The sequence below is a fragment of the Stigmatopora nigra genome, chromosome 11, assembly GCF_051989575.1.
Source record: "Stigmatopora nigra isolate UIUO_SnigA chromosome 11, RoL_Snig_1.1, whole genome shotgun sequence".
Classification (NCBI taxonomy): domain Eukaryota; kingdom Metazoa; phylum Chordata; class Actinopteri; order Syngnathiformes; family Syngnathidae; genus Stigmatopora; species Stigmatopora nigra.
Window position 1 is genome coordinate 2,610,834 of NC_135518.1, and position 22,610 is coordinate 2,633,443.

General features: G+C 38.0%; 1 protein-coding gene and 1 long non-coding RNA gene across 4 annotated transcripts in view; one reads left to right on the top strand and one right to left on the bottom strand.

Moving 5' to 3' along the window:
• The window catches only part of man1a2 (mannosidase, alpha, class 1A, member 2), a 36,169-nt gene extending 25,706 nt beyond the window's left edge, over positions 1 to 10,463 (top strand). The window contains exons 10-14 of the mRNA XM_077728280.1: positions 94 to 209; positions 1,999 to 2,218; positions 2,784 to 2,956; positions 3,234 to 3,349; positions 8,738 to 10,463. Of these exons, the coding sequence (XP_077584406.1) occupies positions 94 to 209; positions 1,999 to 2,218; positions 2,784 to 2,956; positions 3,234 to 3,349; positions 8,738 to 8,873 (761 nt within the window). The 3' untranslated portion in view covers positions 8,874 to 10,463. The remainder of the gene's footprint in view (positions 1 to 93; positions 210 to 1,998; positions 2,219 to 2,783; positions 2,957 to 3,233; positions 3,350 to 8,737) is intronic.
• The window catches only part of LOC144204351 (uncharacterized), a 35,123-nt gene that overhangs the window by 11,841 nt on the left and 672 nt on the right, over positions 1 to 22,610 (bottom strand). The window contains exons 1-2 of one of the 3 annotated variants that reach the window (XR_013327876.1): positions 22,374 to 22,463; positions 19,995 to 20,108 (exon numbers count right to left, since the gene is read on the bottom strand). This is a non-coding gene — a long non-coding RNA (uncharacterized LOC144204351). Of the gene's footprint in view, positions 1 to 19,079; positions 19,671 to 19,994; positions 20,109 to 22,373; positions 22,464 to 22,610 lie in introns of those variants that run through there. The other 2 variants (XR_013327877.1, XR_013327875.1) reach the window with 2 other exon arrangements.

The window sequence follows — 22,610 nt, forward strand, 5'->3', positions numbered from 1 at the left end:
TTTGGTCTTCAATGTTCTGTTGTGTGGCCTTATTTTGGCATCTCATTTTGTATCTTCAAATGCAATTACGGAGATTATTTTTGCTGTTTGCAGATCACACCTCTGTTGGCGGGCTTGGGGACAGCTTTTACGAGTACTTGCTAAAGGCTTGGCTCATGTCAGACAGAACTGACACGGAGGCACGCAAGACATATGATGACGCTATTGAGGTAAAACTCATGCCACGTTCACATCTGCAAAGAGATTATCACCTGAATGATTATTGTGCAAAGTTATCACAAAGTAACTTCGCCACACGATTAACTCATTTGGTACCCATAGCATATTTGTGCGTCTTTTACTTCCCAAACTATATCAGGCACTATTCAGTTTGAGGTTTTGTTTCACAAAAGCACATGTTCCCTATTTAAGAGCACCTAAAATTCATAAGATGGCATTGTTTCAGCGCTGACTACTCAAGAGTTATTTTTGTTTTCCTGGCAAAAGAAAATAATTTCTTCATTAATTTGGAAGTTTTAGTGTCGATCCCTAATAGTCGAGCACATTACACAAGTCAGTCAAAATCCTCCAATACGGCATTTAATAAGTTAAGCCTATTGTACAAAGTTTAATATTAACATTTGCTCTTTGAATTTTGTTTGGAAGGCAATGGAAGGAGTTTGCTAACTTGATGAAGGCAACAAGAGTTAAAAGTTTGAGAAAAACATTATCGATAGACTAGAGCTTCAAATCCTTACATTGGATAACTTTATTCATCCCATATTCGGGAAATGTCATTGTCACAGTAGCAAGAGGGTGAGAATGCAGATATAGGAAAGGCATTCTAGACAAATAAATAATAAGTAAGTTATTAACTAAATAAATACATGAATAAATATATAAATAAAAAATTGGGGATTTTTGAAGCAAGCACTTCGGAAAAGTACCAAATTACCAATTTAAATGCCTCAAAATGTATTTAATTGGTAGGGCTTCCGCATTTTACTTCCGTAAATGTATATTTCTGTACATATGTTTGTTTTTATATATATATATATATATATATATATATATATATATATATATATATATATATATATATATATATATATATATATATATATATATATATATATATATATATATATATATATATATATATATATATATATATATATATATATATATATATATATATATATATATATATATATATATATATATATATATATATATATATATATATATATATATATATATATATATATATATATATATATATATATATATATATATATATATATATATATATATATATATATATATATATATATATATATATATATATATATATATATATATATATATATATATATATATATATATATATATATATATATATATATATATATATATATATATATATATATATATATATATATATATATATATATATATATATATATATATATATATATATATATATATATATATATATATATATATATATATATATATATATATATATATATATATATATATATATATATATATATATATATATATATATATATGTATATATATATGTATAAATCTATATATTTTTTTACACACAGACACAGATGTGTGTGTGTGTGTATAAAAAAAATATAGATATATACATATATGTAAATATATATGGCAATAAATATACATTTACGGAAGTAAAATGCGAAAGCCCTACCAATTAAATGAATTTCGAGGCATTTAAATTGGAAATTTGGTACTAATCCGAAGTGGTTGCTTCAAAAAATATTTAAGTATTTTTGGGGGGAGTTTAGGGAGATTGTCCGGAAACCCACGGTTTACATTGCTTGTCCGGGTATTCTCCGGAAATTCCGGAGAAGTTGGCAGCGCTGACTTTATCATTCTGAGATTTTTTTATGCCGGTTTTGTGCCTGCTTTTTTTGCATTACAGTCATTATTAGAAAGTTCTCAGTGTAGAATTGCAAAGAAATTCCAAATGCCTGCCTTCTGCAGGCTATTGAACGTCACTTGATACGGAAGTCCAACGGTGGCCTAACTTTTATTGGTGAATGGAAAAACGGCCACCTAGAGAGAAAGATGGGCCACCTGGCGTGCTTTGCTGGTGGCATGTTCGCATTGGGTGCAGATGGCTCGCCCGATGACAAAGCAGGCCACTGGCTGCAGTTGGGCGCAGAGATTGCACACACCTGCCACGAATCTTACGATAGGACAGGTGAGTGATGCCCAAACATGCAAGTCCGTTTGCAATGCATTTTAAGCCAACTGTGGCTAGGAGTAGAAATACTTGAAATATTGTGAAAGATGTTGCTGACCAGCAACCGATTTTATATTATATTTCTTTTCTATTTGCTAAGAAGTTAGAACACAACACCCTTCTCGTCCAGGTAGTAAAGATATTTGCATATTTTAATAGCTTAAATGTGTTGTTTCCAATCGTAAAAATTAAACGGACAAAAATAGAGAATAGTTCAATAGTGCGTGTGTACTATGTGAATGAATGTTTATGTATTGAGATTAGTCTAAATCTAGATTAATATTGTGTGAAAATATTAAGCTTAAAAGTTTTTTTTTTATACAAGCATGCCATTTTTTTCTATTACTGAGGTGATTGAATTTGTCTTTAAATGCATTTCTGGACAATTTTCATTTTTAATATTTACCTTTTCAGTACCATTTTCAAGAAATTCAAACAAGTAATACTGAGTAGCAATGTCTTCATAACAACAATATATTTGTTGAACTTAGACATTCACAAGGAACATGTTTTCCCCATTCAGTTGTGAAGCTGGGCCCTGAAGCATTCAAGTTCGATAGCGGCCTAGAAGCGGTGGCCGTGCGACAGAATGAAAAGTACTACATCCTGCGGCCCGAAGTCATCGAGACCTACTGGTACATGTGGAGGTTCACACATGACCCCAAGTACCGCCAGTGGGGCTGGGAAGCCGCACAGGTATCATGCATTTTAAAAACCAATCACTATAGCTCTGTGTATTCTGTTAACAGTCTGTGATCATTATTATGTAATAAGAATGTGGTTACACAGTATTTATTTTCTTAATTATTGCAACATTTTACACTATACTACTCACAATGTACATATGAAAAAGGCATATGGAAACAGTATGTAATGTTTATATTTATAATGTGTAAGGCGTCCTTTGCAATACTGCCTATGCCCCTGGTCCCCCTTCTAATGAAGCAAATCCATCCTGCACCGCTCCTTACAGGCCATTGACAAGTACTGCAGAGTGAGTGGCGGCTTCTCAGGCATAAAGGACGTATACTCGTCTAACCCGACATATGACGATGTGCAGCAGAGCTTCTTTCTGGCAGAGACACTCAAGTAAGCTCTAAGGCTTGTTGTTAACTTGCCAAATGTGTTGTGTAACCTCATCCATGTTTTAATGTTTGGGTCACTAAAACAACAGAACATAATTAAACCAAGCAGTAGAAAACCAAATACAGTAATATCTTGACGTACAAGTGTCCCAACATACAAGAAATTTGAGGAATGAGAAAATTCATAGCAAATTTTTGCCTTGAGATACGAGCATACGAGATAATTCCCGATGCGGCTGTCCGGGTGGCCGTGTATGTGAGAGGCTTCTTATGAGAACAGCATCGGTCTGACTTTTTTGCTGCATCTCACTCATGTAAAGATATCTACGCGGACCGGGCCATAAAAGTTGCATTATTTTACTGGAGATAGCGTAACCGAGACGATGAACTGCGAAAAGGCCAGAGAAATCTACATTGATATGAAAGCAAAGCAAGAATCTGAAAAAACACCAGTGACACCTTTCAAAGCGAGTCATGGCTGGTTCGGCAATTTTAACAAACTAATTGGAATACACTCTGTTCTGAGGCAAAGAGAAGCTGCAAATTCCGACTCGAAAGCCGCGATGGAATACATTAACATCTTTGCCTCGGTTATCGCACAAGAAGATTTAGTGTAAAGTAAGATTTAGACTGATTTTTATGTGTGTAGTCTTCTAAGTTCATTTAAGTTAAAGGGCATCACCCTCCGTTGAGTCTCTCTCGTCCGCGAATTCCGCGGTGAGACTGTCTGTATTGAGTAAAGATAAGATCGGGTCGAAAAAAATCCGGCCCGGCGCGAGCAATTAACTTGATTTGCAGGCCCGAACCCAAAGCAAACACGAAATTTCATATTTTGTTTGTAAGGACTCAGGACTCCCGGCCTGAGTCGGGAGGAGGTGTGAGTAATGATAACAAGTTCGTCTTTTGTAACGAAATCAAAGTTAAACATGATTATATAAACATTTTCAACTTTTATATGACGATTTAAATGTTTGTTTTTTAATTTTGTAATACGCAGCTGGGTATGATGACAATTAGGCTTTTGTCGAGTCAATGATGATGACAAAGCCTATGTCCGATTATTGACAATCATCACTTATGCCAGCTATTTAAATGCCTGCTCGGCGTCGAGGTGCCAGCCTTTTGCTTGCATATATAAGCAAAACGCCACATTGACTACATTCAGCGAAGCCAACACAAGTTTCTCTAGCATATTCAATAATCAATTTGAAGCTTTTCCTCAACTCCGTCTTACCAGTTGTCATGCCTTTGGCGACGTCGTGGCGAAGAAATGTGTGCAGGGAAGCAGGCAATGGACGATTGAATGAGTGCTCAAACCAAACTTTAATAACTTAAACAGGAGGCAAAGAACATAACAAAAGATGTGAAATATCAAACTCGGCACAGAAAACACAAAGGGACTTGGAAACATGGAACAAGGAGACACGGAAAAAATGTAGCGTAAATCAGACGGTCCAACAATAACAAACAATCCGTGAGGTTACATAGACAAGACCAGAACTATTTATCAATGACGCGCAGCTGGGCGAGAGGAAAGGGTAAGCGACAAGGGACGAACAAGGGAAACCCAACACCACTGTGTGTTTGTCTTTTTAGTACTCCTGTTTCTAGTTTATCCTTAACTTCTTGCTCCTCCATATTGGGGATACCAGGTCAAAACAGACCTATCCAGCCAATCATAATCTTATTAAGAGGGCGGCGTTCATGTGACATCCGCAGAACATGTCAGGCTCTGTGGCTCCTGTTACATAGCAATTACATTACAGCGCCTTTCTGTTTTATCCAAGTTCTATTTTGGTTTCATCTGACCATAACATATTCTCCCAGTCCTCTTCTGGATCATCCAAATGCTCACTAGCGAACCGCAGACGGGCCTGAATGTGTACTGGCTTCATGGGACATGTCACACACGACACATGATTTGAGTCCCTGGTGGTGCATTGTGTTACTGGTGGTAGCCTTTGTTACTGTGGTCACAGCTCTCTGTAGGTCATTCACTAGGTCACACCGTGTGGTTCTGGGATTTTTGCTCACCGTTCTTGTTAACACTTTGATGCCACGAGGTGAGATATTGCTTGGAGCCCCAGATCGAGGGAGATTATCAGTGGGTAGGTGACTAAATACTTATTTGGAAATAAATTATTTAAAATCAAACGATGTGATTTTCAGTTTTTTCTCCAAAAGGACCAACATTTGGACATTGCACAAATGCAGGGACGGGGAAAGGACCAGTTGAAAAACGTGTTAAAGTTGTGGAAATTTGAATTAAATCATACTTTGTTCACTTTTGATACTTTTTATAATTTTCATTATGCTGTACTTTTTCAATAGTTAGTGAAAACACAATATTTCAACTTATGTAAAAACATGATAATAACAGTTGGATATAATTTGTCTTGTAATTTTTTTTTTTACATTTTATATCGATTTTGCGCAAATCGCATTCACTCCTGATGAAAATATAAAGCTCTGTAAATAGGGTCGACGGAGGTTGGCAGTTCTCTGTTCTTGTACCCTTGGTTCATCATTTTTTCAAGTTATAAATAGGGCTTATATGCGAGAAAATTCAGTTTTACAGTTGTGGTCAAAGGTTTGGATACGCTTGTGAAGAACATAATGTCACTATCAGAGTTTTAGAAATAACTGGAAACTCAAAAAAGCCATGACATTATGTTCTTCACAAGTGTATATAAACTTTTGACCACAACTGTACATACACGTGTGTATATTTACAGTAATGCTTTGACATGCGCATGCCCCGACATACGATGCATTTGAGATATGAGTACAATTCTGAGCAAATATTTGCCTTGAGATACGAAACAGTTTTTTAGATATAAGCATATGAGAAAGCCGGACAACCGAGACGCGAGAGGCTGCCAATGAGAACAACAAGGCACTGTTTTTCCTCGCCACAACTCTCTCGTGTAAAGATACCTTCAAAAAATGGGTGGAACGTAGCAAGGAGGAGGTGGAAGAGGGGACCACCTTGCTACAAAAGAAATCAAAGACATGTTAGCGCAGTGGCAGGAGCTTTCAGATTTTATGGATTGTGCGCATTGTATTGATTATTGTCTCTTTTCAGTATTCAACATCATAACCACTAGATAGTTTAGTTACTGTTAGTAAATGGCAATTTAGAAAAAATAAAAATGTTTTTCCATTCCAATATCCTGTTGTTGGTGTTTTTTATGGTGGGAATGAATTCATTTGTCTTTGGTAGTTTTCCTTGGGAAAAGATTTGAGATATGAGTAAATCGATATACGAGCTCATTGTCAGCTTTGATGGTTTCTGAGCATAGACAGCCCGCTTTAAATCACACGATAGATTTTCAGGTCTGTGGACTGAGATGGTCATACAAGAACGTTGTGCTTGTTCCTTTGCATAATGCCTTGATAGATTTTGAGCAATGTTTATGGTCGTCGTTTTGTTGAAATATTCAGTCCCGATGCAACTGCAACTTTGTCACTCATTCTTGAACATTGTTTCAAAGTATCTGCTGGTACTGACTGGAATTCATGTGACCTTCAACTTTAACAAGATTACCAGTCGCTACACTGGCCACAACCCCACAGCATGATGGAACTACTAACAAATGTTACTGTGGGTAGCAAGTGTTTGTCTTTCAATGATATGTTCTTCTTCCACCATACATCAGCCCCTCGTTATTTCCAAATTGTTTAGTTTCATCTGTTCCACAGCACCTTATTTCAAAATGAACCTGGCTTCTCCAAATGTGCTTTAGCAGACCTCAAGCAACTCTTTTTGCAGTGTGTGAAGAAAAGGCCTCTTCTCCATTACTCTCCTATACGGGATATCAGTATACAAACCGCACTGAATAGTTGAATGATGCACAGTGACACCATCTGAAGCAACATCATGTTGTAGGCACTGGTCTGTGGGTTGACTTTGCCTGTTCTCACCATCCTTTGCCTCTGCTTATCTAAATCTGTGCCTGTGCACTACCATTTCCTCACTGTTTCTCACAGTGGAAACTGACAGCTGAAATCCCTGAGCTGGCTTTTTGTATCCTTCCCCTAACCCTGGAGTCGGGGAACCTTTTTGACGAAGAGAGCCATGAACTTTTCATATTTTCAAACATTATTCCTTGAGAGCCATATTCAGAATTGTAGTAGAAGAGTCTAATGAAGAAAAAATATGATTAAAAAGGCGCTAGAGATAGTGGCGGCGTTACGCTTCGGGATTTAGGTCTCTCACCAGCGGTTCCCATATTTTACCACACAGGTTACCCGAAAGCCATATACACCATCAAAAAAGCCAAATTTGGCTCCGAGTAATAGGTTCCCTGCCCTAACCCATAACGTTGAACAATCTTTATTTTCAGGTCATTTGACCATTGTTTTGAGGGTCTCCAAAGATGCAAAGAAGAGAATAACTTTCACCTGGCCACCTTAAATACCCTTTCTCATGGTTTACTTCACCCGTCCGTCTATGTAGATCAAGGGTCAATGAGCTTACCAAACAAACTTTGTGTTCCAATAATTAGTGCCAAAGATATTGCAATCACTACAACAACAAGGGTGCCTACATTTATACTCCTGCCTACTTTTTATTTAATTATTGCACTTTCTGTAAATCCTATAAACTTCATTTCAATTCTCAAATATCACTGTTTGTCAGCGAAATGATATATTTAACTAAAATTGCTGATCCGAACAACCAATTATTTATTCGACCGGAGATCGTTGATAGGCAGGATTCTGTAAGTGTCTGCTCCCCGTCTGCGCGTCGTAAAATCAATGATTGGCTGGTCACTAGATGTCGTCACTAGGTGACGAATGTCGCGAGATTGTCCGCACCCCCTGCTGCGTCACTACAGTATTGCATCGACGATCAACAGAACTCTTACATTGCTAGGATTCTGGAAGTGTCTGCACCCCCCGTCTGCGTCGTAAAATTCATGAATGGTTCTTTCTATTGGTTCATTTTTAGTGGTTTATGGTTCTTATTTGGAATTTGGAATCTTACTCAATCACGGGAGCATAAAAATATATTTTTAGTATTGCAGATTTACAAAAAATAGTTACAAAAATATTTTTCTATGTAAAGCTACGCAATTTTCCCACAAAAAAAAGCATATGATGAAAATAGTCACAAAAAGAAAATAAATGTTACCTTTATAAAGGAAAATCTTAAAATGGTTAGGGGTGCCCAGTCATAGGACTGTATCTCTTGCCTAATTATTTTAGTATAATAATTGGCACTGGAACTTAATTCATAATAATACTAAACAAATAATACGTGTTTCTTTGCCTGCAAAGTACCTTATGTATGACTAATGCTGACAAATTTAATGATGACTGACATTTGCTGTATATTGGCTTACTCTTATAAATCCATGCTTCTGTCTTTTTATCCCCCCATAATCAGGTATTTGTACTTGCTGTTCTCCAGCGACGACTTGATGCCATTGGAAAATTGGGTTTTCAACACAGAAGCCCATCCGCTTCCTGTACTCCACTTGGGCAACATCACGCTCCCAGGCAGTGAGCCAGCGAAGCACTGAATAAGATCCAAAAACACTGGACTGACTTTTATCAGGTTCTTCAGGCAGGGACCAGATTGGAGCTGAGAGGACTCCCTTAAATCTTTGTTTCTCTGGAGTGGACCATTGGATGTTCATGTGACCAAACTCTCTATATATTTCTCTTTAATGGGGACGCACCAGATGAGTGGAAACCTTTTTGCGCCGTGAACCAGGGGCCATTGTTTTTTTTCTTCTTTCAAGGTAGGATCCTACTGAGTGGACAACAGTTTGACTTGCTTCGTAATTTCTCTATCTTGAAATATCACTTGCCTCCAACAAAACTCTGCTGCTACACTATGATTGGAAGCTGCTTTTTTATTCTTACCTCCTTTTTTTTATGTTACGTCTGCTTCTTTGTCCTACGTGTGCTTCATTGCACAATCTTTTTTGAGGAAGAGCAGAATCTTTATCTGACTCAATGGCTGTGGCCTTCATGTTTTTTCTTTTATTAACTTCACACTATTATTGGCGTTCTGAAATGAAGTAAATCTAATTTTGTCCTGTGGTCTGTTTTCCTGTCTTTTCCTGAATCTTGTATTAAATTGCTTACGTTTGCTTGTTCATAGCTTAACTGTACCTCCATTGTCCTGACTTTTTCTCGTCGTTTACATTTTCTTCACCCTGCCCATTACAATGAGCCAAAAACATTGGAGTCACAAGTTCCCCTAATCGACACTAATGTCTAATTTTCACAGTGACAACAATCACAATATCATATTTTTCTTGTTTTTTTTTCGTTTTCCGATGAATGATGATGACATTGTTCCTTCTAGGTTGATGGGTTCCTTTCGCAAAATGATAAGACAAGTTTCAAAATCAGTCATCTTAAAAGTCTGACTCAATTCTTGTAGTGGAGATGAGTATTGAATTGCACTTCACCATTGCGTTTTATTCTATTTTAAACTTCGCCTTTATCGTCGAGCGAAGCACAGTTGTGCCGGTATAATTTTTTTTGCATTTTGACCATTTTGCATTTTATTTTTTGCTAAAACATTTCAAACTGTGATGTGAAACAGATTTAACACCAGACTTAAATGACAAAGTTGTCAGAATTATAGTTTTCTGAATGTGACTTTTTTAAAATGGATAATTCATTTCGCTGTACTGACTCTTTATAAAAAGAATGATTTAAAAAAAAAAACTGTGACTTTTCAATTTAAAGCATGTAATGGCAGGTGTTACGAGCTTTTAGTTTATCTGAAAGATTGTTTATAATAAATACAAAAATTAAAAGAATTTGGATGCGGTTTTTCCGACAGGGACGCACGCAATGATTTATCTAATTGGCATCATATTGTAAAAGTACAGTGGTTCAATCATTATTTTTTAAGTTAAGTATTTTGCGCTTTTAAGTTGTGCATCAGTTTGGGCTAGGCCACATATACACATTACTATTTAGATAATGTCACTGTTCTCCCTCTTAACTTTATCAAATTCCATCAGCCGTGGGTGGAGTGAGCCATCCCTTGAGATATTCTGTGTATTTTTACATAACTACAAAGAAAAGCTATGTGTAAATATGTAAAATTCTGACACGAAATTCAATAAAGTTGTTGCTACAACTAAGAAGGACCTTGATTTATTTTCATGATATGATATTAGTTTTGGTAAATCATCTTTTGCATTTTATCTTGTCTTTCAAGGTTACATGCACTTACTATAAATGAGTGGTGTGGCATTGGGGCCTTCAAGGCCTTCTCTGCTGGTCCAAGAAATATCTGAATCACAGACTGATGATAATCATATTTTGTCCATGAATACTTATTAAATAATTCCAAATTGTCTGTTATCTTCCTTTCATTGCTTTTCCCCTGGTCGTGCTGCTTCCAGATGTGTTTTCGTATTTAAGCATCTAACCAATCACATTTCCGCCATTATTTGTTGCCAGAGTCAGAAATCTTCCTCAAAGCCTTCACAATCAGTTTTTAGGCTCTGCTGCATTGAACAAGTGTTTATAAGACTGTTGCTATAACCAATCAGAATACGATTTTGTGACACCAAGACCTTTTTGCAGGCTTCGGGATATGTCATTGCCGTCTCGCAGGCGTAGTGATAAGTCATCGCTTTCACCAACTATCATTGGCTAGTGGTAGAGTAGACTAGCCAGAGCTACCAATCTGTATCCGGAACGAGCTGCACAAGCAAGTATATTGTTGTTGATTTAATAGCGGTTTTGTCAACCCGTAATGGCTGAAAGAGAAGAAATTGATTTGTTTGCAGATTTACAGTAAAAGCCATTTTTTCATGTGTCGCCGCTGATAGGTCTGAAAATACAACTTCAGGAGCAGGTTAAGAAAGAGTGAGATCAATTTAAATAGGAAATAGGTTTATTACCGGACTGCAGGATGGTTGGAGAATGCTCCGACAGCTGTGAACCTCTCACAGCCTGCCTTCCTCGCAATTCTCTCTGAATGAACACTAGCTCAGTCTTTATATAGGAACTATAGGGTAATATGTCTAAGACAGTGATGTAGGACAGAGCTTATGTAAACAAAACCTAATATGGTTAGACATTAGCAGGTTTAAGTTGTATGCAAACACGATATTTTTATAGCTCACACAAACTGCCGCAGCCTATCTTATATTGCGCGTTTTGAACAGTTCCAAAGCGAGTTGGCCATATTCCACAATACAAGGAAACAATTGCAAGGCCAGCTAGTTAGCTATCTTACAATTCGTGGTGCAAACAAACGATTGCAAGGCCAGCTAGTTGGCTTATCCTACATTCCACTGTCCTAACAAACAATTGTAAAACCAGTTTGGCCACATTGGCTCGACATAAACAAACAATTATTAAGCCAGTTGGCAGGTCTACCCCAATAGCAGCTGTAGCTGCAGTAGAGGTTTTATAGCCATAAAATAGTTTTTGAAGGTTTGATTGATTCCGACAGCTGAAGGCGTCGCCAGGAAATTCACGGACTGCCGCTGCTATAAATTAAAGCTAAATTAGCTTGTTCAGTGCATACATTTGATCTTTAATAGGATTTGATTTCTGTAAAATCAAAACGTTGTTTTCATAAGATGATAATTAGTTAAATATTACTTTAAAGGGCCACAATTTGATAGCTTGGACTTTGCTGAACTATTTCCCAAAAACGAGTTGTTACCAAGAGACATCACTGGCGTACGTCTTTGCACACTTCCGTTTAGTTTCATTACATGGTGGCCACCATATGAAATTCAATCGCCGATACAGCAGTACCTCTACTTAGGAATGATTCTACATGGAAAATGTTCATCTTACAAAACACTAAATTGCATCTAAGTATGTGTGCTCGTGAATGCTTATTTATATGTGCCCTGCGATTGGCTGGCCACCGTTAGTGTGTCCTCCACCTGTTATGTAAAAATGTTACCCGGACATTTCATCAACGGACACTTCGTCGCCGGACGCTTCATCCCCGGACGCTTCGTCGAACGGACACTTCGTTGCCGGACAGTTTGTCGAACAGACATATCTTCGCAGGACATTTCGTCAACGGATAATTCGTCGCCGGACTCGCAAACAATTGTTTTTCAAATAAAAGGCAATAAATTAAATTATTCCATTAACATGCTATTAAAAAGAAAACGGAAATTCACATATTTTTTGTTAAAGAAAATAAAACAGAAAAGGCTCGCTCGACAACACAAACACATTAACATTTGGTCGTGTACAAGTACTAAATGTGCTCGTCTCTAAACACACTGCACGAAACGGTTCCTCCATTGAGCGCTCCATGTTTAGAAAGACCCCAAATAGAATCAACGTGACATAACAACTCAGTTGTCACGTTTATTCTTTTTGGGTCTCCTAACGTGAAGCGCTCAACGTAGGAACTGTTTCGTGCGTGGTGTATTTAGAGACGAGCACATTTAGTACTAGCACACGCCCAAATGTAAGTGTTTGTATTGTCGAGCAAGTTTTTTGCTGTTTTTTTTTTATAATAAAGAAAAATAAAAACTCCCATCTGTGAATTTCACTTTGATTCTTTTTGAGGTTTTTCCAAACATGGAGCGCTCAACGTAGCAACCGTTTCGTGCCTAGTGTTTAGAAACAAGCACATTTAGTACTTGCACACGTCCAAATGTCAATGTCTGTGTTGTCGAGCAAGTCTTTGCTGTTTTATTTTCTTTAATAAAGAATATGTGAATTTCCTTTGTTTTCTTTTTAATGAAATAATTTTATTTATTGCCTTTTATTTTAAAAACAATCGTTTGTGAGTCCGTGGACGAAGCGTCTGGGGACAAAGCGCCCGGGGACGAAGCGCCCGGGGACGAAGCGCCCGGGGACGAAGCGCCCGGGGACGAAGCGCCCGGGGACGAAGCGCCCGGGGACGAAGCGCCCGGGGACGAAGCGCCCGGGGACGAAGCGCCCGGGGACGAAGCGCCCGGGGACGAAGCGCCCGGGGACGAAGCGCCCGGGGACGAAGCGCCCGGGGACGAAGCGCCCGGGGACGAAGCGCCCGGGGACGAAGCGCCCGGGGACGAAGCGCCCGGGGACGAAGCGCCCGGGGACGAAGCGCCCGGGGACGAAGCGCCCGGGGACGAAGCGCCCGGGGACGAAGCGCCCGGGGACGAAGCGCCCGGGGACGAAGCGCCCGGGGACGAAGCGCCCGGGGACGAAGCGCCCGGGGACGAAGCGTCCATCGGCGAAGTGTCCGGTCACGATAAAAATCTGTGAATGTGGGACTTCAAGGTAAAGTTCTGTTTGCATTAAAATTTCACTTGAAGTTCAATGTTCTTAATGTAGCTTCTTTTATCTATTTTCCTTTTTGTTTTACGGTCACAATTTTTATGAAAGCAATACAAAACATCGTCTACTCCTTTCTCGTTTTATTTCCCATTCGCATTCAGCCTTTACTGACAAGCAAGATATACTTATTTGAGGTGCCAAGATAGAATGTCACACAAACATGTATGTTGTTACGCCAAATAAAAAGCATTCCGCACAATGCTAAAATGGTTCTCATTTCCAGTGTCTGCCCTATAGGCAACAAAAATGCAGTTTCTAACCCCAAATATTTTTATTTCTACTAATATAAGAACCCACATTAAAAAATAATAACGTGCAAGAGAAATGTTGCATCCTGCATTTTCTTATTGCTTTAAACACAGGGAGAAATAATCACACAGTGATTCGTTGTTGTTGTCTTCAACCAACTTTTACTGTAATCATTCACACATAAAAACATAATATACAATTATACCCATATATATATACATATATTAACAACACGTTTGAACCGAAAACATAATGTACAATAGCACTTCTTCCATAAACGGTCATAACCTGTTACCATATGTTTTTACAACTTGGAGAAGTCCTTAACTATTCAGTAGGGGCAAACAATGGAATCTCAATAACATAGCTTCGTTTGCTACGACCATCATACACTGCATATAATGCTAACTATAATAGCGGCCGAGGGTAGCTTGCTAAATGCTATTCAATGTGCTCCACCCGAGGCTCGCACATTCACGTACACACATCAAAAGTAAACAAACATTAATAAACATTATCTTCTTTCTCACATGCTAAACACTATCTTGCAAACCATAAACTCAATCGGCCTCTAACACAAACAGCATACCTTTAAATACGGAGAAATAATCACAGTGATTTGTATTTGTTGTCTTCAACCAACTTTTACTGTAATAACTAAAAATCTCCCGTGCCTCAACCTATGTGCACCCAGACATTAATAGTCGAATACCGATACATACTTTAACACAGTGCTTCTCAATTATTTTCTGTTAGGCCCCCCCTAGCAAGAAGAAAACTATTCGCTAAATCACGAGCAGTACTATCAGGAAGTGTGTCAGTCGCGGTCTAGTTTGTCATCCCTAGGTAAGGTGGCTGCACCCTGAGAACAATTCCAGGCACAAGTGAGTTTTTTCACGTTTTAGGCAAGATACGGTTTATTTTTGGATGCCCATATTGGATGGATTATCTTGCTTTATGGTGTTTTGTCTTTGTCATAGTGCATTTTCGTGCATGTCAAGTCTAATTTGTGCACATATAGCCGTACCCTTGATTGATTCATCTATTTTTTGCGATAAATATGGCGTATCTGCGAGAAAATACATTAATTATGGCTTTCATAGTGAATGTTAAGGCTCCTAGATACTTGCAAATACACTAACCATTCAACGGGGGAAATGCACTCATGACGTTGGAGACCAGTCAACAGGTGTGTTACTAGGCAGACTTTCTCACAACTGCTATATCTGCACATCAGTACATCCGCTGTACTGCAAAACACGGGCCTTGAAACCAACTCTTGGGATCCCATATGAGAAGACCTATTATGGACCCACTAGCAGCCCACCCAAAAATGGATAAACATAAAAGATTTCTGATGTCATTTGAAAATTGTGAGCTCTTAGTGTTCAGAGTGAGTCAGCGAAAACAGATAAGATCACAGCCAGACCATTAATGGATTACTTTGTTTGCACGCGTACGTGTTTAATGTGTTAATGGAGCTTGGTTCTCTTTCACTGGAACAAACACCAGACGTGACCTTTGATATCGCATTTCCCATTCATTATATCCATGGGTAATGGAAATAGAATTAATTTATTCCACAGTCAAACTGTTACGAAAATACCATCAATCCTTGTAAATATGAGTAAATACTGTTGACTTATCAACAATTTGAATACTTGAGAAGATGCAGGCTTCCATCTACCCAAACATTAGAGCAGCTGTACAAAGGTTTATTAAGATAGTAAATGGTGTAAACTTTGACCCTGCTTGGGAGAAGATGTTGAAATTAATGGTAAATGAATTAGATTTTGGATCATGTTTTAATCGCTGACATAAAATTATTGTGAATGTGAAACTGTCTCCTTGTGCCCTACGATTGGCTGGCCACCGATTCAGGGTGTCCACCATCTAATGCTCTTAGAGCTCCATCACCGCACGTAACCCTGGTGAGGATAAGCATTTCAGACGAGTAATGTACAGTGCCGTGAAAAGGTGTGTCCCCTTCCTGATGTCTGTGTTTTTTGCATATTTATCATATACAGTGGATAGTGCGTCAGCCTAACAGTGAGAGACATGGGTTCAAATCCAGTTCGGGTCCACCTCTGAGGAGTTTGCATGTTCTCCCTAGAACTGTGTGGATTTTCTCCGGGTACTCCGGTTTCCTCACGCATTCCAAAGACATTTAGGGTAGGCTGATTGCTCCTAGGTATGAGTGGGTGTGAATGGTTTTCTAGCATGAACAGCCCGTATCAGATCACACCACAGCATTTCAATAGGTTTTAAAACTGGACTCGGCCACTCCAAAACCAAAACCTTGGGTTTTTTTAGCCATTCAAAGGTGGACCTACTGGTGTGCTTTGGATCGTTGCATGTGGCATTATTCAAGAGCACTGGTGTTTGAGCGCATGAACTAAGGACCGGACGATCTCCTTCAAAATTTGCTGATATACAGCAGAATTCTTTCTTCCATCAATTGCAGCAAGTCTTCCTGGTGCCGAGTTGGCAAAGCAGCCCCAGACCTTCATACTGTTGGTGCTATAGTGTTCTTTGAATGGAATGCTGTGCCATTTTTTTCGACAAATGTAACGGGCTGCACACCTTCCAATAATTTCAACTTTTGACTCATCAGTCCACAGAATGTTCTTCCAAAAGTGTGGACGATCATCAAGATCTTTTTTGGCAAACGTAACGTATATTCTTTTTGGACAGCAATATTTTTCGCCTTCGAACTCTGCCATGGATGCCAGCTTTGGCCTGTGTTTTTCTGATAAAAGAGTCATGACCCTTAACTGAGACCAGAGGGCCACTCTTGGAGTAATTTTAGCTGGACGACCACTCCGGGTATCCGGATTCCGGGGAACTGTTCTCAGTTGTCTCCATTTGTGGATAATGGCTCATATAGTGGTTCATAGGGCAATTGCTTTATCACATAGGGCCAGACTAGTTTGTATTTTTTTCTTTCTTGGTAGATGAAATTGTCATTTAGAAACTGCATTTTCTTGTTCCTTGGGTTGTCATACGAAAATGTATTTGATGGTCTGAAACCTGTGTGTGGTTAATATGCAAAAAACACAAGGAAATCAGGAAGGTGGCAAATAGTTTTTCACAGCACTGTATATATCCATATGCAGTGCCTTGCGAAAGTATTTGGCCCCTTGAACATTTCAACCCTTTGCCACATTTCAGACTTCAAACATAAAGATATAAAATTATAACTTTTTGTCAAGAATCACAAGTAACACAATTGTGAAGTGGAGTGAAATTTATTTGATATTTTAAACTTTTTTAACAAGTCATAACCTGAAAAGTGGGGTGTTCAATATGTTCTGCCTCCCTTGCATTAATACTTTGTAGTGCCACCTTTTGATATATAATTACAGCTCCACGTCGCTTGTGGTATGTCTCTATCAGTTTTGCCCATCAAGAAAATGAAATTTCTGTACATTATCCCCAGCAGTCTTCAGCTCTGCCTACAGATTCTCTATTGGATTCAGGCCTGGAGTTTGACTGGGCCATTCTAACGCCTCAATACGTTTATTTGTGGGAAAAAAACCATTGTAGATTTAGTAGTAGCGTGCCGTCAGGGCCTTCAAGGCCTTTTTTCTGCTGGCCTAAGATATATCTGAATCATATATTATATTTTGTCCATCAATACTTATTCAATAATTCCAAATTGTATGTTTGCTTCCTTTCATTGCTTTTCCCCGTTTGCACTGCTTCCAGATGTCTTTTCATATTGAAGTATTTAACCAATCACATTTCAACCATTATTTGTTGCCAGGGTCAGAAATCTGCCTCAAAGCCTTCACAATCAGTTCTGTGGGCTCTGCTGCATTAAACAAGCGTCGATAAGACTGTTGCTACAACCAATCCAATTTCGAGGTGGCAACACCACAATGCATTGTCAGAGGCGTAGGGATACACCATTGCCTTTTCGCATGCGTAGGGATGCGTCATCGCTTTCACCAATTATGATTGGCTAGCTTCGGAGAGCTACCATACTGTATTTGAAACGAAGTGTACAAGCAAATATATTGTTGTGTTGATTTAAAGCCATTTTCAAGACAAACTTTGCCAGAAATACAGGACAGGCTTGACTTTCAACATTAGCTTTGATGGCGATATAAAAGAAGGAAGAAAGAACAGATATTGTGTACAGTTAAAAAGGATTTTTAGTGAGTAAAATATGGCTATATTACTTCATAATATTTCAATTGTGGGCCAAGTTCTGATATCTGAAAAGCTCCAGTGTTTGTATTGAATCACTAAATGCTGCTAGGAATTGGATTTTACCCCATTTTAGCGCAATATTTGCCGTTTCGCCATTGAGGTCCATCGCTGTCTTTTCCCGGGGAAATAACCCCCCTGGCTCCTGTAATGTCTGAAAAGCTCCAGTATTATTATTTAATCAATAAATGCTGCTAGGAAATGGATTTTACCCCATTTTAGTGCATTTTTTACCATTTTGCGTATGGACATGTATGGACATATCGACGTTCATCGCTGTATTTCTTCTTGAGGAAATGATACTGATACGGTTTTGATGTCTAAAAAGCTCCAGTATTTGTATTTAATCAATAAATGCTGTTTTCGGCTGGATTTGACCGCATTTTCGGGCAATGTTTGCCATACGCCATTGACATTCATCACTGTGCACAGAGCGCCACTGAGATTTAGGAACATTTAGGATCATTTTCCTGTTGGAAGATAAATCTCAGTCTTTTGCAGTCTCTAACAGGTTTTATTCCAGAATAATCTAGTATATGGCTCCATTCATATCTTCATTATGTTTAACCATTGTCCCTGTCTCTGCTGAGGAATATATGGTCTAACCCATTAGGCTACCAGCACCATAGTTGTCAATGGGGATGGTATGTTCAGGGAGATGAGCTATGTTGCTTTTACACCAAACTTTTCATTGTGCATTGTGGTCAAAAAGTTCGATTTTGGTTTGTTCTGACCAGACCACCTTCTTCCACCTGTTTGGTGTGTCTCCTGAGCGGCTTGGGACAAACTTTAAATGAAGCTTCTTGATGGACATCTTTCAGATATGGATTTCGTATTGCCACTCTTCCATAAAGGCCAGATTAGTGCAGTGATAGGTTCACCAATAGGTATTCCCAAATTCACCTTAAAACAGAAATGGACATCTGACTCATAACCAGTGTCTTGCAAGAGAGAATTGATCCTGACTCGTCCTCATCCTAGATCATTCTAATGAATCGAATCCTCTTCTGCCCATTTATTTTCACAAGAGTTGACAGCAAGCAAGCATCTATTCAAAACAATTGATGGTCAAAAATCAAAACAATTGCATGTCCTTTTGGGGGGCAAGCGGTATCGCCACCTGGTGCGCAGTCCAAGTCAAAACCACCTTGCTTGCAATCGTGTAAGAAGTCGAGGTTTCAAAACAATTGGGTGTTCTCCCGGAGGTTTCTCAAAACAACTTTGATAAATCCAGCTGGATAGAGGAGCGACCTTCCCATTGTTAATCACAAAACAAGCGTTATTCTTGCAAGAGATGTAAAGCAATGATCTTTCAAAATGAAGCAAAGCATTCCAGCTAATTTATAACAATAATACCAATAATAACCCTAACATGCAGTTCATGACTGATTGTTGTCCTGTGGACAGACTCTCCCACCTCAGTTGTAGATCTCTGCAGTTCATGCAGAGTAATCACGGGCCTCTTGGCTGCATCTCTGATCAATTTTCTTCTTGAGAGGAAAGTTTAGTGACGGCCGGGTCTTAGTAAATGTGCAGCGGTCTGGTACTCCCTCCATTTCAATATGATAGCTTGAACAGTCCTTTTGATGTTTATATATGTACCGTATTAAAATTGGTATAAATATTTTTTTTACTTTTTCTAAGCTCACGTCAAGGATTGCACCAGGACTGGTAACTGGCAAATGCTAAAAGCGTTTCAATTGAGACTAAACCTTCTTACAAAGGGTTAAAATAAACCACCAGAAAAAGAGAAACTTCAACGGGAAACAGAAGGGGCCATTCAACACAAAAACGACCTCTATGCAGTAGAAAACAAGCTATGCGTTCCACGATTGTCTCAACAGGAGGGATAGTATAGTCCCAGAGGTCTCCAAACCTACTTCATAAAAAAATAACTGTCTTACCTGCTGTAGACACAACTCTCAAGGCAATGAACAACCCAAGTGCGAAACAAGGCAAACAATGGCATATCCCTCAGAGGTCTGAACATGGATTTCATCGAGCGGAAGTGCTGGACTCTAGAAAAAAACAATGGAACATTAAAACTCAGACTCAGATAAACCATGGAACACACAGAAAAACCATGGTCAGAATGCCTGAGCCTGGTAGAAACATACATGAGAATCATTCCAACAGCAGAGGGATGCAAACCATTTGAGGCAGTGAACGGCTGACACTTCCACTTACCAATGTGAGGAAAAGATCTGGTGGTAGAAGAGAAAAGGCAAACAGATCCCCTCACTCAGTGGTTGTGCAAAATGTTCCAAGAAAGAACAGTGATGAATGCAAATTTCTCAGGGATTTGGTCATAAAAGTGAAGACCTCACGTATAACGCGCACTTGAATTTTGCTTATAAAAATGCTCACTGATCATTTAACACATTTTTGTCAATTAGGGCAAAATACAAACAGCATGAAAGACATTGTACATCTTTGCTCTTCAAAAAAGATTTTTTTTTTAAAATTAAAAAATATATATATATACACACACACACACACATAATAATACACAAAAAACAAACACACACAAAAAAATAATAATAAAAATAAATAAAAAAAAAAATATATATATATATATATATATATATATATATATATATATATATATATATATATATATATATATATATATATATATATACATATATATATACATATACATATACATATATATATATATATATATATATATATATATATATATATATATATATATATATATATATATATATATATATATATATATATATATATATATATATATATATATATATATATATATATATATATTTTTTTTTGATTTATTTTTATTATTTTTTTTTTGAAGAGCAAACATTGTCTTTCATGCTATTTGTATTTTGCCCTAATTGACAAGAGTGTTAAATGATCTGTGAGCATTTTTATTGTAACATAGGTATAAGGGAATTTTCAAACTGCCCGTTCACTTCCTTTTCTGTTAACTGACAGGTTTTGTCGGTTCACCTCTCATGGGACCATCCTCTCCTACACACTCTCATATTCATAGTTTGAGTTCTAGTTTCATGACACTGTACTTAGAAGAAGAGGATGTTCTCTCACTGTGACTCACCAAGACGTGCAAATTCTACAACACATGCATAACTTGCATACATGTGTATTATAGTACTTCCTTAGGCTGTGATGATGACATGAATGGTGGGGAACTACAATCAATTGAGAAAGAGAATCAGAAAAGGAAAGCTGCATTTCTAACCACACAGCAAAATAAATGCACTTCAGTATTTTTACTTGTTCAACCAATTCACTGATTTCACTATCTTATCTGATTGGGAAAAAAAACAAACCTGGCCTAAAAATTAGTTTATAACCCTAATATTAAAATTCTTATTTTATCCTACTATTAATTTCAAAGTTTTTTTTCAAGCAGAGGGAGAGACAGAGAGAGTGAGAGTGAGAGAGAGAGAGAGAGAGAGAGAGAGAGATGGAGAGAGAGAGAGAGAGAGAGAGAGAGAGAGAGAAGAGAGAGAAAGAGAGAGAAAGAGAGAGAGAGAGAGAGAGAGAGAGAGAGAGAGAGAGAGAGAGAGAGAGAGAGAGAGAGAGAGAGAGAGAGAGAGAGAGAAGGAGAGAGAGAACATAACACACTTTAAATTAAAATAAAAAAAAATAACTTGGATTACTATACACACACTTTAAAATAAGTTTTAATCTTATGTTACAATGGCCCTGTTCATTCCAGAGTTATTACATGCTTTTTTGTAATTCTACTTAATGCAGTTTTATTCTTTGCTTTTCATCATTGAGTGAAGAGAAGCCACCCAAGATGCCTTGTTCATTTTTTTAAAACTTTTTTTTCGTATTCTGAACCGTTTTATCCTCACTAGGATCTTGGGGGTGCTGGAGCCTATCCCAGCTGACTGCGGGCCAGGGGCCCCGAATTGGTTGCCAGGCAATTACAGGGCACAAGGAGACAAACAACCATTCACACTCACACTCATAACTGGGGGGAATTTAGAGTGACCAGTCAGCCTACTGTGCATGTCTTTGGAATGTGGAAGGAAACCGGAGTACCCAGAGAAAACCCACTTTCTTTTTAGAATTGTTTTTACTGTTATACCTAATATAAAGGAACATGTACATAAATAAAATGGACACATAATTCTATAGGATTCTGACAATGAATACAATTATGTGTAATAAAAAAGACAGCCATTTTGTGATCTCCCTTATACCCAGGCCGCATAGTCACAAAAAAATTAACAAAAACGCATTTATTATTTCCCAACTTATTAAACTAGTGTACTAACCTTTCCCTTTAATCTAATTATTATAATATAGATAGAAATCCAGCCTGTTGCAATGTGAAATTGGAAATTCTGCTCCGGTCACCTGGCAACGCAAAACACGAGCGACCAATTAGCACGCTGACACAGCGCATTAATACAATTAACCTTAACCTTCTCATTTGTCGCGAAAACTACGTTTCTATTATTTCAACGACATTTATTATTTACTAGAACATCCTGATTAAGTCACAGTATGGT